Source organism: Lissotriton helveticus, chromosome 1_2 (assembly GCF_964261635.1).
Source record: "Lissotriton helveticus chromosome 1_2, aLisHel1.1, whole genome shotgun sequence".
In the NCBI taxonomy this organism is placed as follows: domain Eukaryota; kingdom Metazoa; phylum Chordata; class Amphibia; order Caudata; family Salamandridae; genus Lissotriton; species Lissotriton helveticus.
The window spans coordinates 332,570,415-332,584,261 of NC_136058.1; the positions used below are offsets into that span (position 1 = coordinate 332,570,415).

The 13,847-nt window shown below is 41.6% G+C and overlaps 2 protein-coding genes across 2 annotated transcripts in view; both read left to right on the forward strand.

The window, feature by feature from the left end:
• LOC144803374 (uncharacterized) overlaps positions 1-11,254 on the forward strand; it is a 101,110-nt gene extending 89,856 nt beyond the window's left edge. Inside the window, exons 4-6 of the mRNA XM_078671862.1 lie at positions 5,561-5,620; positions 6,522-6,566; positions 7,044-11,254. Of these exons, the coding sequence (XP_078527988.1) occupies positions 5,561-5,620; positions 6,522-6,566; positions 7,044-7,068 (130 nt within the window). The 3' untranslated portion in view covers positions 7,069-11,254. The remainder of the gene's footprint in view (positions 1-5,560; positions 5,621-6,521; positions 6,567-7,043) is intronic.
• On the forward strand, positions 8,148-9,668 carry LOC144803315 (uncharacterized). Its single transcript, XM_078671858.1, has one exon. The coding sequence runs from the start codon at positions 8,148-8,150 to the stop codon at positions 9,666-9,668; it is 1,521 nt and encodes a 506-aa protein (XP_078527984.1).
• Positions 11,255-13,847: the final 2,593 nt, after the last annotated feature.

Sequence of the window (13,847 nt, forward strand, 5' to 3'; positions counted from 1 at the left end):
AGGGTTTGATTATGTCCCTTTCTGTTTCTTACTTTATCTTGCTTAATGACAGGGCTTACTATTGGCTTTGGCATAATTTTATGCCATCTTGCATACTAATTTTGCCTTTTTGCGGGAATAGTGGCCTATGCTTAAGCGACTCCATTTTCTGAACTGTCGCCATTTTCTGAGCTTCACTAGGTGAGAGGCCTTGTTTTCCTTTCCACTTGTTGTACACCCTTCTTAAACTATAAAGAACTGAATCTTGCCAGAGGTATGTTCTCGCTCTGCTCTGAAGCCATAACAGACGCCTGGCCAGCTGAAGCTGTGGCCTCGGAGCAGGCTTGTGCTGGCTCTCATGAGAACGAGGGGGCGAGGCTCACCAGGAGCTTCATCCTACGTTTCCACTGGTACTAAAGGAGGTGTCTGGGTTCTGCTAGTTGGAAGTTCAGCTCAGGGCAGACGTGCCATTATAAAAAATGGGGTAACCCAGAATGGTTCAAGGACCTGGGTGGTTAATATTAACAAAAACAATGGTCCCAGCCAAACACTTGAAAACCAACAAATGAATTCTTACAATCAATGCTTAATTATTTTTGAGCAATAAAATAATTCAGCTCCAAAGAGTCAATCAACTAATATTTCATGGGCAAAAAACACAACAACACCCTGACATGTCAAACCAAGTTGGACACAAGGAGTTTAATAAATCACTCCATCACACATGTTTATATACATTTCTACAAAATTTACATTAGCGGTATGAAGAAACAGAGTTGTTGATGGTGCCAGAAAAAAGAGAAAGTGCAGTGATAAGAAAGGGTGAAAAGACTGTTCAGAATTGGTGACACAGAAATGTTATATACAGTTATAATGGTTCAAAATATAAGCTGATAAACAAATATACAGCACTCTTTTTCAGCAAACGGCCACTCTTAATAAATTCAATCTGGATTCATATATACAGTTTTTTATCACATGTATAATGCAGTTGAAACATAGTGGATCTGTTTGCAATATTAAAAAAGCGTCGACGTTTCGACCCGACTGTGGTCTTGTGGGTAATTGGGGGCCTCGACCTGCGGGTCTTCCTCAGGACTTAAAAAAGCACCACCTTCACACCGTAGAAGGGTCAACCCAGACAGCCTTCATGGGTGACCTGGTCCTCTGTAACTGATAACCAATCGGTATGTCTCTCCAGTAGTTAACAGTCCCTACTGCCGAGTTAGGGATATATGAGGCGTTTCCAAATGTGCACCTCATCAATGCAATGCATACATCAAAGTTGGCCGCGCATGCAAAGGGCCAGAGAGAACCGAGTTATTTCGTCCTCAACGGAGCATTAAATGCCACTGAAATTTACGTGGTAAACTCTCAGCGTGCCTGCTCCAGAGTGTAACGCCGTTAGGCACGCTGAGAGTTTACCCCGTAAATTTAAGTGGCATTTAATGCTTCGTTGAGGACGAAATAACTCGGTTCTCTCTGGCCCTTTGCATGCGCGGCCAACTTTGATGTACGCATTGCATTGATGAGGTGCACATTTGGAAACGCCTCATATATCCCTAACTCGGCAGTAGGGACTGTTAACTACTGGAGAGACATACCGATTGGTTATCAGTTACAGAGGACCAGGTCACCCATGAAGGCTGTCTGGGTTGACTCTTCTACGGTATGAAGGTGGTGCTTTTTTAAGTCCTGAGGAAGACCCGCAGGTCGAGGCCCCCAATTACCCACAAGACCACAGTCGGGTCGAAACGTCGACGCTTTTTTAATATTGCGAACAGATCCACTATGTTTCAACTGCATTATACATGTGATAAAAAACTGTATATATGAATCCAGATTGAATTTATTAAGAGTGGCCGTTTGCTGAAAAAGAGGGCTGTATATTTGTTTATCAGCTTATATTTTGAACCATTATAACTGTATATAACATTTCTGTGTCACCAATTCTGAACAGTCTTTTCACCCTTTCTTACCACTGCACTTTCTCTTTTTTCTGGCACCATCTAGCAACTCTGTTTCTTCGTACCGCTAATGTAAATTTTGTAGAAATGTATATAAACATGTGTGATGGAGTGATTTATTAAACTCCTTGTGTCCAACTTGGTTTGACATGTCAGGGTGTTGTTGTGTTTTTTGCCCATGAAATATTAGTTGATTGACTCTTTGGAGCTGAATTATTTTATTGCTCAAAAATAATTAAGCATTGATTGTAAGAATTCATTTGTTGGTTTTCAAGTGTTTGGCTGGGACCATTGTTTTTGTTAATACAGGGCAGACGTGCAGCTGTGATGGTGGGGCGTATGGTGTCACCCTGTCTCCTGATTCGGTCGGAGAAACAGGCTCCCCTCTGGCAAAGTGGAAGCGGGATGAACAGACAGTTGATGAGGTGTTTCACCAATTCTTATATTCCTGCTGTTCTTGCCTAACTATCTTCTTCTGTTTTCAGGTTCCATACATTTATATACATATAAGTTCTATATATGTTTTTCTGATTGCATTTAGTGATCATATAATTGTTAGTTTGATGTTGGTTGCATAAGTGGTATAGTTTGGCCTACCGTGTATCATGATATAATAAATACCCCAGAAAATATAATTATTTGTCTGTTTTTCCTGGGACGGGAGGTGTGGATTCTTCCTATCCAAATACTTATGTTCAGAAGGATGGTAAGTTTCCCTTCTAGCAGGTAATTGTGTATTGGGAAGTTTTTCTACTCCTAACCAGGGAGTGTAAATTCTAATTCTTCCACCCCCAGCCTTGTTGTGAGAGGTATTGTGTTTGTTCGGTGAATGTGGTTCTTCCTAGGTGAGTATTCTGTAGCGGAGAGGACCGATTAATTGCCTCACGCGCAGTGCCTGTCGCTAGGAGGATTGTTATGGTGTGTGAGTCCTCTCAGTAAGGGCTAAGTTATAAATAGTGTTATTATTCCTACCTTGGGTAAGTATTGTAGAGTATATTATAGCGTCACCTTTTTGGGTCCCAAGGGTGGATATGTCTGCATGACCTGTTGTTGACAATAATCCTTAAAGGTGTTGAGAAAATGTTGTGTGAAGCTAGATGTAAAAACAAGTTTAATTTCAGAGAAACTAATCCAGCATTGTCATGCGTGAAAATGTGTGCAAAAGATCACAGCTGGAAATGTTATTTGTAAGGAGAATGTAAGAAATAAGCTGCTTCACTTGACTCAGGAATATAACACCTTCTGGTGGAATACTAAACACTTCCTTCAGTAACTCCATGGGATGCAATCCCAGTGCTGAGGCTGCAGTGAAGCAATGCACTCAGGCACATTCCCAGATCTCACCTGTCGAAATGGCAGGGGACCCCTGATCTCATATCCCAAATGACTGCCCTGGAGTGCTTTAATCTACCCCGTCAGCCTCTTACCCCTGGCCCCTTTTCTGAGGAGTACCCCAACACGCAGCTCTCACATCAATGAGATCACCCTCCAAACAAACTTCTCTCCTTCAAAAATATGTTTTATCTCCATTGGTTTCAACGGGTTCATCTATGCCCCCTCACCAGAGGCTCAAAATGATGAGAGTTGGGCAACTACATTCAAACAACATCCCCATATTCATCATGACTGCCACAAAGCTGCTCCAATTTGTGAATGAGGTCAAGATGCACCTCTTTAAAGAACCATACAACACAAGTGCATTAACCTTCCACAAACCAACTACCTCTCCTATCACTTGTTCACTTCATGCTTGTCTTTGACCATGTACAGTGCTCCATTGCCGTCTGGCTGGGTTTTTGCTATGATAATGTCATATGTATCTATGCATTCATACACATTGGCGTGACTGGTGTGCCCTTGTTCAGCTTCCCTGTCCGCTCATATACCTGCGTAGCCCTGTGCTCGGAAGCCCTGCTGCCCTCCATCACTGGTGCCGTCCATGGAAGGGGTGACCGCACATCGTACAAGTCATTAATTCGCACCTTGCCCTTCCGGGGTAATGATCACTAATTGCACATCCTAATTAAAACTGCGCCCTTTTTACTTGCTCACGGGCCGCCTGGTTCCCATCCCAATGGCGTGCCTTCAGGTCCTGCCATCTCGAATATCTTTCATCTGTCTTGCTGAACCCATCATCACCAAGCAGCCGTTTGACATGTTATAGGTGACGTGTCCTGTGCTGCCTCCACCTGTGTTTAGTGCCCTTTTGTGGTGGGTTGCCTCCTTTGTACTCCTGGTTCCCTTTAAGAATTTAAAATAGGTTTACATTGATGTCTCATTGCTTTCATTTCTCTGCCCTCATTCTCAAGCTGCTTCCGCTTGAACTTGAATTACTGTAAATCTAAGAGTTTTTGACTGATTTATGCTGGGTGAGCTGAATTATGTACAATGACTTTAACATGCTGTTTATCAACCAGATTGTTTTAATTTGCATGTTTCATTACCTGTAATTGGAAAGATGGGGTTTATAAAGAAGTGGCTTGGGCTGTTAGGGTCTGCTCTCTGATCCTGTGGGTGCGCTGTATGTTGACATAGACCTTGTTCAGCCTGGGGGTGCGCTGTATGTTGATTCAGACCTTGTTCAGCCTGTGGGCGTGCTTTATGTTGACTCAGACCTTGTTCAGCTTGTGGGTGAGCTGTATATTAACTTAGATGTTGTTCAGCTTGTGAGTGCGCTGTATGTTGACTCAGATGTTGTTCAGCTTGTGAATGCACTGTTGTTCAGCTTGTGAGTGCGCTGTATGTTGACTCAGATGTTGTTCAGCTTGTGAATGCACTGTTGTTCAGTTTGTGGGTGAGCTGTATGTGCGCTCAGATCATTTTCAGCATGTGGTTGCACTGTATGTTCACTCAGACCCTGTTCAGCCTGTGGGTGCTCTGTCTGTTGACTGAGACATTGTTCAGCCTATGGGGCTCTGTATTTTGACTCAGACCTTGTTCGGTCTGTGGCTGCGCTGTATGTTCTCTCAGACCTTGTCCAGGGTGGGTGTGCTGTATGTTCTCTGAGACCTTGTTCAGCCTGTGGGTATGTGGTATGTTCTCTCAGACCTTATCCAGCCTGTGGGTGTGCGATATGTTCTCTCAGAACTTGTTCAGCCGGTGTGTGTTCTGTATGTTCACTCCGACCCTGTTCATCCTGTGCGTGCACTGTGTGTTCACTAAGATCTTTTTCAACCTGTGGGTGCGCTGTCTGTTCACTCAGAACTTGTTTATCCTGTGGGTGCGCTGTCTGTTCACTCAGACATTCTTAAGCCTGTGCGTACGCTGTCTGATCACTCAGACCTTGTTTAGCATGTGGGTGTGCTGTCTGTTCACTCAGACCTTTTTCAGCTAGGGATCATGGCTCTTTTTGTGGCCTTGTAGCGCAAGGTTTGGATTTGCAGGAAGTTGTGTTTTTGGACATAGATACCAGGAGAGTAAAAAGCTTTTAAGAAAACATTTTTTTAATTCATAAAGCAAAGGAGCTTTACAATGGTAGTGCAGAGAACAAAAGTTCCTTTTGTTTTGTATGTTAAGGACGGTTGTTTGGAAGGTGTGATAAATTGCGATGAATTGTGATTCACTTTTTATGTAAATAAGCTCTTGGTTCAAGCATCTCTTTTCTTCCTTTCAAGGTACTCTGGGACAGACCACGCAATGCGGCTGCCATCCTCAAAGGAACAAAAAAAAGTCAGGTAAACTTTACTAAAACCCTAAGTCATTTTCTCCTATTTCTTATCTAGTCTCTCTCTCTCTCTCTCTCTCTGTCTCTCTCTCTCTCTCTCTCTCTCTGTTATTTTTGTATCTCTTTAGCTTACTAAATTTAACTGCCTTTCCAGACTATTCTCTAACTATATAGCTTGTGATGATAAAAGAAAATGAAATAAAATATAACAAATAGGTGACTTTTATGTAGTCCTCTTCCTTCTTTGTTTTTATGCTTGCTGCTTTGAGCATGTTTCCTTACAAATGCAAGTATACTCCAGGGTCAGGGTAATTATCTTCACTTTCATAAAATGTGTGATGCTTTTCTCTTACTCTAGAGCTCTGCCGAATACTAAGGTTTATCTGGCAAAGCGTGTTACCAAGCAGGGTGTTGTAGCAGCGTCCTGCCTCCCCATGTTCCTGCAAACCTCGCCCTTCGAATTCTTTTAGTTCCTGCTAACCCTGGAACCCACCTGATGCAGCCCTATTCCTCAAGGAATGTGAATATAGTGGGATCCTAGTGCGGTCTGGTTCCTTTTTGGGTCGGGAGACACTGGGCCATGAGCACGCATGCCTCCCATGTTCCCCAGAAGCCCCCTTACTGTTGACGCATTTGTCTCCTCCTCTACACCACATGATACTATCCTCCCCTCTGTTTGTTCCTTCACGTCCTTCCTCTCTGGGTCTGATTTCCACCTCTATGTATCCTCCCATCCTGCCCCATCCTCTCCTATGTGCCACTTCCAGTGTCACACTGGGTCTCTTTGAAGAAGACTAGAGGATAGCCTCTCTTTTCTGAATCCTCTTTTTCTTTAGTATTTGTCTTTTCTTATTCTTTTTTGGTTTCCTTTACCGTTGTGATGTTTTTTCTTTCTCTTTCTGGTGTTGCAGTGTCCGGATCCTGTCGGAGGAGTGTGCCGAGTTCTGTGCCACCAGGTAAGTCGTTATCTTCACCCACAATTTGAAATGGTGAATTCAACTAAGCAAAGTGGACTCAGCCTCTGTCAATGTGGCATTTAAAGCAGTGTTTACAAGACCTCTAAGTGGGAAGGGGAGTAGACAACATCTGACAATTCATTAAATATGTTACAACTACCTTACTGTGATGCTAGCTGTTGTCACAGAAAGAGTACATTGATGGTGTTGGCTGCTTCTGAAAATTTGTGTCTTAATGTATGTTCAACTTGTGTTTCTTTCTCCGGTATTCACAACTTTTGCTCTCACAACCTGGAGTTCCAGTGGTCTCAAGCTCCCGATCTATAGTGTCCAGGAGCTGTTTCACCTCTATCAGAAATGCAACTCAAACTGATTTCCTATCTTGTTTCTGTAAATGCTTTCTTTCTGCTGCAGAGAAGTAGGTCATAAATATTATTTTTTTGGGTCCATTTACAATTTCTAACTCTATTTTTACAGGTTACTGAAGCACGAACAGATATAGAAATGTTCCAATTTATTGAACAAATGCTCATAAGGATTATTTTGAAGAAAGTCAAAACATTCTAGATAACTAAAGAAGAAACAAATCCTATGTGTCAGGAATTGTGAGGAATTTGGAGCGGAAGAACCCTCTGAATGTGAAAGTGATTTCCCAAATTTCTTACATTCATTATTTGTTTTCAAATCCTTAATGTACAATGACCAAAAACATTTACCAAGTGTCACTTTTTGGTTTTGAATAACCTCTGAAATATTCCTTGTACACGCAAGTAAATTGAAAAGCTACTGCAACTACTAATTGTAAGAATATTTTCACTGGAAGGTAACATTTCAAGATTGATGGTACTAAGAACATTGGTGACAATTGACACTCACTCGGTGTATTTGAGAATAATAAGTGTTGCAAATTCTGTCTGATGGTTTATGAGGAATGCTTTGGAGACCCAAAACCCTCTCAAACAAAACCTAACAAATGCATGAATTTAAAAAAACTAGCATTTTTTAAAGAACGTAATCCTAAATGCTCTTTCTCAGATGTCATTACAGCAAAGACGCTGCTTCTAATATAAAAAGATTTTCCTTACCACCTCTGTATTTTGGGTTGATCTAATTTGTTTCCAAGTGTGTCAAACCTCTAAAGTTGATTGTATACCTTTTGGGGCCTCACTGGAATAGGAAGCTTACAAAAGGCCAGTATTATGCTTTTGATAATTCATAAAATCACACTGGCATGTTTTATTCCTCCGTCATTACTTGTATGAACAAATATACATGACATGTAAGTACTAAACCCCAAAGACCTTATCAGTGCTTTTAAAACTCCTTAATGAAACTGCAGTCGTAATGAGCTTAATTTTACTTGAGGGAACTAATGTGGGCATAACATGCAGGAAATGACTCTATGAGGGACATCTTAATACAAATAAGGGGCTCTGAGTTGAAAGTTAAAAGACAAGTTAGATAGGCTGCCTTTAAAGACAGGAACATTGATCTCCAAATAAAGGCTATAACTAGTTAAATATAAATGTTTAGAAGACCATCTGCAGTGTATTTTAGAAGTTAATGTCGAGTGTAACATAAATGAGTAAAGACTCTTGTATTAAATTCAGTCTTGACATGGCATGTATCCAGGAACAAACCCAACTTGGAGATACACACAACTTGAATAAATGTAAAAAATGTGAGAACTGCTGTAGTTGTCAGGCCCACTTCACTAAACACGAGAGAAGACACACAAGGCAAACACCTTATCAGTGTCCTGAATGCCAGAAGAACTTCAGTCACAATGGCTATCTCATTCAACCTGTGAGAATCCATACTGGGCAAAAACCATATCAGTGCTCTGAGTGTCAAAAAAACTTCGGTCAAAAAGCCAGTCTTACTCGACACAAGAGAATGCATACTGGACAAAAACCTTATCAGTGCTCTGAATGCCAGAAAGACTTCGGGCACCAAACCTCTCTCATTTCACATTTGAAAAGTCACACTGGAGAAAAACCTTATCAATGCAATGAATGCCTGAAAAGCTTTAGTGAGAGAGCCCATTTAATTCAACATGGGAGAACTCATACTGGGGTCAAACCCTATCAGTGTTCTGAGTGCCAGAGAAGCTTCAGTTCAAAACGAAGTCTCACTATACATGAGAGCACTCACACTGGGCTGAAACCTTATCGGTGCTCTGAATGCTGGAAAAGCTTCAGTCAGAAATCTGCTCTTGCTCGTCATGAGAGAACTCACACTGGGCTAAAACCATATCAGTGCTTTGAGTGCCAAAAAAGCTACCGTGAAAAAGCCAGTTTAACTCAGCATGAAACAGTCCATACTGGGCACAAACCTTTTAAGTGCACTGAATGCCAGAAACATTTCAGATTGAAACAAAGTCTCACTAAACATCAGAGGGCTCACACCGGGCTGAAACCTTATCAATGCTCTGAATGCTGGAAAAGCTTCAGTCAGAAATCTGGTCTCACTCAACATGAGAGAACTCACACTGGGATAAAACCATATCAGTGCACTGAATGCCAAAAACGTTTGAGCGATAAACGCAGCCTCACTGTACATGAGAGATCTCACACTGGCCAGAAACCTTATCAGTGCTCTGAATGCCATAAAAGGTTCAGGCTGAAAACCCGTCTTACTCAACATGAGCTTATACACACAGGTGAAAAACCTTATCAGTGCTCTGAGTGCCAGAAAAGCTTCAGACGGAAAATTTGTCTCACTCAACATGAGCACACACACACTGGGCTAAAACCATATCAATGCACTGAATGCCAGAAAAGCTTCAGTCAGATAGTTAATCTCACTCGACATAAGAGAACGCACACTGGACTAAAACCTTATCAGTGCACTGAATGCCAGAAAAGCTTCAGTCAGAAAGACAATCTCAGTCAACATATAAGAACACACACTGGGTACAAACCTTATCAATGCTCAGAGTGCCCAAAAAGCTTCAGTTGTAAGGCCAGTGTCATTCGACACAAGATGATCCACACTGGTGAAAAGCGTTATCAGTGCTCTGAATGCCAGGAAGGTTTCAGTCTTAAAGCCGGTCTCACTCACCATGAGAGAAGTCACACTGGGCAAAAACATCATCAGTGATCTGATTTCTGGACAAGCTTCAGTCAGAAATCTGATCTTGTTGAACATGAGAGAACTCACACATGGCGGAAAACATAATCCTTGTTCTAAATGGAACGCTTCAGTAAATGATTCAGTTTTATTCAACAGGAGAGAACCCACAACCAGAAAAAAATATTATCTGCGTTCTCAATGTGACAAAAACTTCAGTTGTAAATGTAACATCTCTACATGAGGGAGACAACGTGGGAGAATAAAAGGTGCTCACTGTCAACCCTCGGGAGGAGGCTTCAGGATCGCAAAACCTTCACATGAACTTGCCACAAAGACATCAATTGACTGTACTACTAACTGTGTACTGAGAAAAGCACACAGCAAGGAATGGAAATGCTTGAATTAATCTCATTCCTTTGTAACTATTTGTGGCCTCATTCCATTCAGTGTGTTTTGTTCCCTGTATGTTAATAAGCCGTGGCTCTGACCCACGAGTTCGAGTTGATCCTAAACTTTCAGGCCATGCCCCTATGATCTGGGAGGCAAATAATCTCAAATTGTTTCCAGCCTTAATGTACCTCACCAGGGAGCGGGGCAGGAGTCTGTATGTCGTAGGTCTCTATTGGACCAATGTCTGTTCATGCCTGTGCCAATTCGGGCAGACCATTTAGAAAAACTAAAGGTGAAGGAAGGTTGTGTGGCGTTTTAAGCTCCGAGTAAATGTTCCCGATTCATGCCCTTATATAGGTACAATTTACATTGCCCTAATATAGGCATAGAAATTAAGCCCTTATTTAGACATAGCCCATGCAGACCAAATACAGGCATGGCTACTTCCACCCGTACCAAACGTCACAACGATTTCTTGGAAAATCGGCTTAAGCAGTTAGGGAACTTCCCCTTCCTTGAATATTGATTTGTCCAAGAACTCATTTACTTTGCAAAGAACGACTATTCCCTAGGGGTTCTTTCCTGACGTTATTATGCCCAACATTACATCAAACTATGGCCTTACTAGACACCTTCAAGGTAAAAATACATTCACTTGCGCTAGTGAGACACGGTGGTTCGGAGCAGTTCGACTATCTACTTGCCCAATGCAGCTCGCTACAGCAAGTGCCGAAGGAAGCCGACCCTCCAGCTGACGCACTGATCAAGAGGCTACCTTTCTCTTGCCGAGAATCCAGCGCCAGTGTATCCAAGCTCCCCTTGCGGGGTGTTTGGAAATCGAGTCCCGAGACAGAGATACCAGACCTCCTTCATTCTAACCAAGGTATGGAGCTGATTAGAACCTAGGAAACCTTTGGTACATTCTTGGCAAAAGAATACTAAACCTATGCTACCCAATACTTACTTCTTTCTGTGTACTAGACTTAGGTTAGGTACATTGGGGTAGGTGTATTTTAGAAAACAGCAGTTGAGTATCTTTACTCATTTTTATTTATGTATGTATTTTTATATGGCTTAGAAACCATACAATGCTCTTACAGTATTATTTTATAATATTGTTCTCGCTGTACGCATTATACTTTGCAGTCTGCTTAACAATTGCAGCAGTTCACTTCTCTTGCGTGAGGAAGAAGACTGTTCAATAAACCCTTTTTATTGAAAAATCCTGTCTCTATTTCTCTGCAACTCTGTTGAAACGAAGCATGCACGATTGACTGATTGAAATACTTATCTATTGTTTCCGCGACTCTAGAGATATATGTCTTATTCTTGGGAAAGAAAGTTGTCATGTATATGCGGTTGTCAGAAACGAATCCCTTCTTGTGGATTCGAGAAGGTTTCTAGTGACCGCTGGCATTCACTATTAAGTTTGATACATTCGATAGTGACCTAGTCGACCTCAGTCCTATGTCTAATCTATATGACATATTATTCCAATGCGCAGAGCCTATTGGGAATATAGGAACTACACTACATGGCGCCCAATGTTTGGTAAGGCACTAATTTAATGCTAGATACTAAAGTAACTCAGTCGTGCTTTTCTCAGAGACCCCTTTTTCCCGTAAATAATCCACTAGACGCCTGGAGTGGGTAAAAGGATAAAATATCCTCCATAACTGAGTAGGACGAGAATCCTATGTATTAGTTTCTGGTTTGTTTAACGTTGAAGTATACAGTGTTCCAAAATATTGTCCACCTTATCTTTTTTTCCTTGAAACTTGCTCTGCAAACTTACAGTCAACAAAATGAGTGACCCCGAGAACGGTGGAGCTACAGGCAATAATGCAGTAGCAGGCTTGGACGTTACAAGTTTCCAATAAACCGATGCGGATGCTATAATCATCCCTGAAAATTTAAGGAAAGCCATCACTATAAAACGAGAATATTGAAATTCCACTAACTTACCAAGAGCATGCGCTCTGGTTTAAAGGCGCCCTACAACATCAAAATCACGTTACCAGGCTCGGTCCACAAGGTAGACCAGGAGCAACATTGCCGGTATTGGATAGCTATACACAACATCCTGCCATTGAAGAAATGTTAGATGCGGAACTAGTAGTCCAACTAAAACAACTAATAAAAATCCATAGACAATTGGTTCAAAATGTCATACGGACTCTAACAGTCCAATTACCTATAAGGATTCTACAACACACCCCTTACCAGGGGAACACAAATAAAATCACACCACAGACAATACAATCAGTCATTGGTAAATTACCCGCAAAAAGGGAACAAATTCCATTCTGGGTAGATCAAAAAATTACTCAAATCAAGGCAGTATTTCCTGATACTACTCCTCATGAGAAACACAGGATTTTAACAATCTGTTTACCAATGGGGATCGCACCACAGCTGGAGGACTGCAACACTTGGGGTACAGTCTTTGCTGCAATCGACACCAAAACACATGGTGTTCCATCTATGGCGGTAATACCAGACGTTCTGAAACAGATTAAAAAAGAATACGGGCAGAGCTTGCTTTAAATCTAGGTATGAAATTACAATAATATTAGCTAATATTAAAGGTGAAGGAGCATCCGTGGGGAACCGCCAAAAGCGTAGATAATTTGATGTAACTGAGCAACCATACGAACTGGCCAGAATAATAGAAAAATCCTATGAAGAACTAGGTAGAGACAGTTTGGGTGGTAAACCAGTGAAATCCCAGCTGACTGAAAGTCCTGCAAAGGCCTTTATTAAAAACACTCTCACTCTTCCTAAAAAGAAGTGGGAGAACACTAAACAAACTTCTAAAGAGAAGCGTTCTCAATCCCGGGTAGGTCTCCTCAAAAGGAGCCCTCTGAAAGGAGGTATAACCTCATGAATAGGGATAATTTGAGAAAACCTGATAGATATCAAGATACTGATACACGTTCCTCTCGTACCTTTCAGACTTCATCACAGAAATCCGAAAGAAAGGACAGTCAGAACAAAACGAAGAACGTGTGAAGTCCAAAGACGATCAACACGTTCCACAAAATAAGAAACTCAATTCACCAAAAAGAAGGTAGCAGGTCTAAAAATCAGACATGCAGAGGATCTTGAGGACACACCTCAAGAACGGGGAGTGGGCTCAGACAATGTTAGACAGCCCATCAGAAGTAACCGTAGCTCGCAAGATCTTGAAGGATCATATGGAGACAGTGGACTTGAATGAGTACATCCAAGTTGAAACTGCTGATACCAGGGTTAGTGTCCCACACAAGTTATATGAAATAACACTCCGGATGGAGGGGGATATAACTCTTTTGGGAGAAGCTCTCTAAGGGTTATGACATTCTTCTAGCTGAACAAGACTGGCCACCTGAATTTGTCAGGGAGTGCACACATGGCGAAGACATCATTATGCCAGCCTTCTCCAATCATATTCCAATTCATAAAAAATATACTTATGCCAAGAAATGGCATTAGCCCAGGCTTCTGCATTATTTAAAAATCATGTAGGATGGGATGAGGATTCTCCTCTAAATAAAATCCAGTTAAAAACTCAACCAACTGCACAAAGGCAGTACCCAGTTAAGCAAGAAGCTAAAAAACGGGTCAGGGAGATATTAGATCAACTTGAATACCAAGGGGTGATTGAAACATGTACCTCGTCAATGAACAATCCTTTGGTTCCAGTCTCCAAACCAGACAATACATATCGTCTAGTTTTGGATAACAGACATCTAAACTCTTGTTGCAAAACTTTTGAAGCACAAAATGCACCCAGTGCAGCACTAATGAATAACATTGTGCGCAAAAAATATAAAC

Coding starts and splice junctions, on each gene's coding strand:
- LOC144803315 (XM_078671858.1), top strand. CDS start 8,148: ATGAGTAAAGACTCTTGTATTAAATTCAGTCTTGACATGGCATGTATC.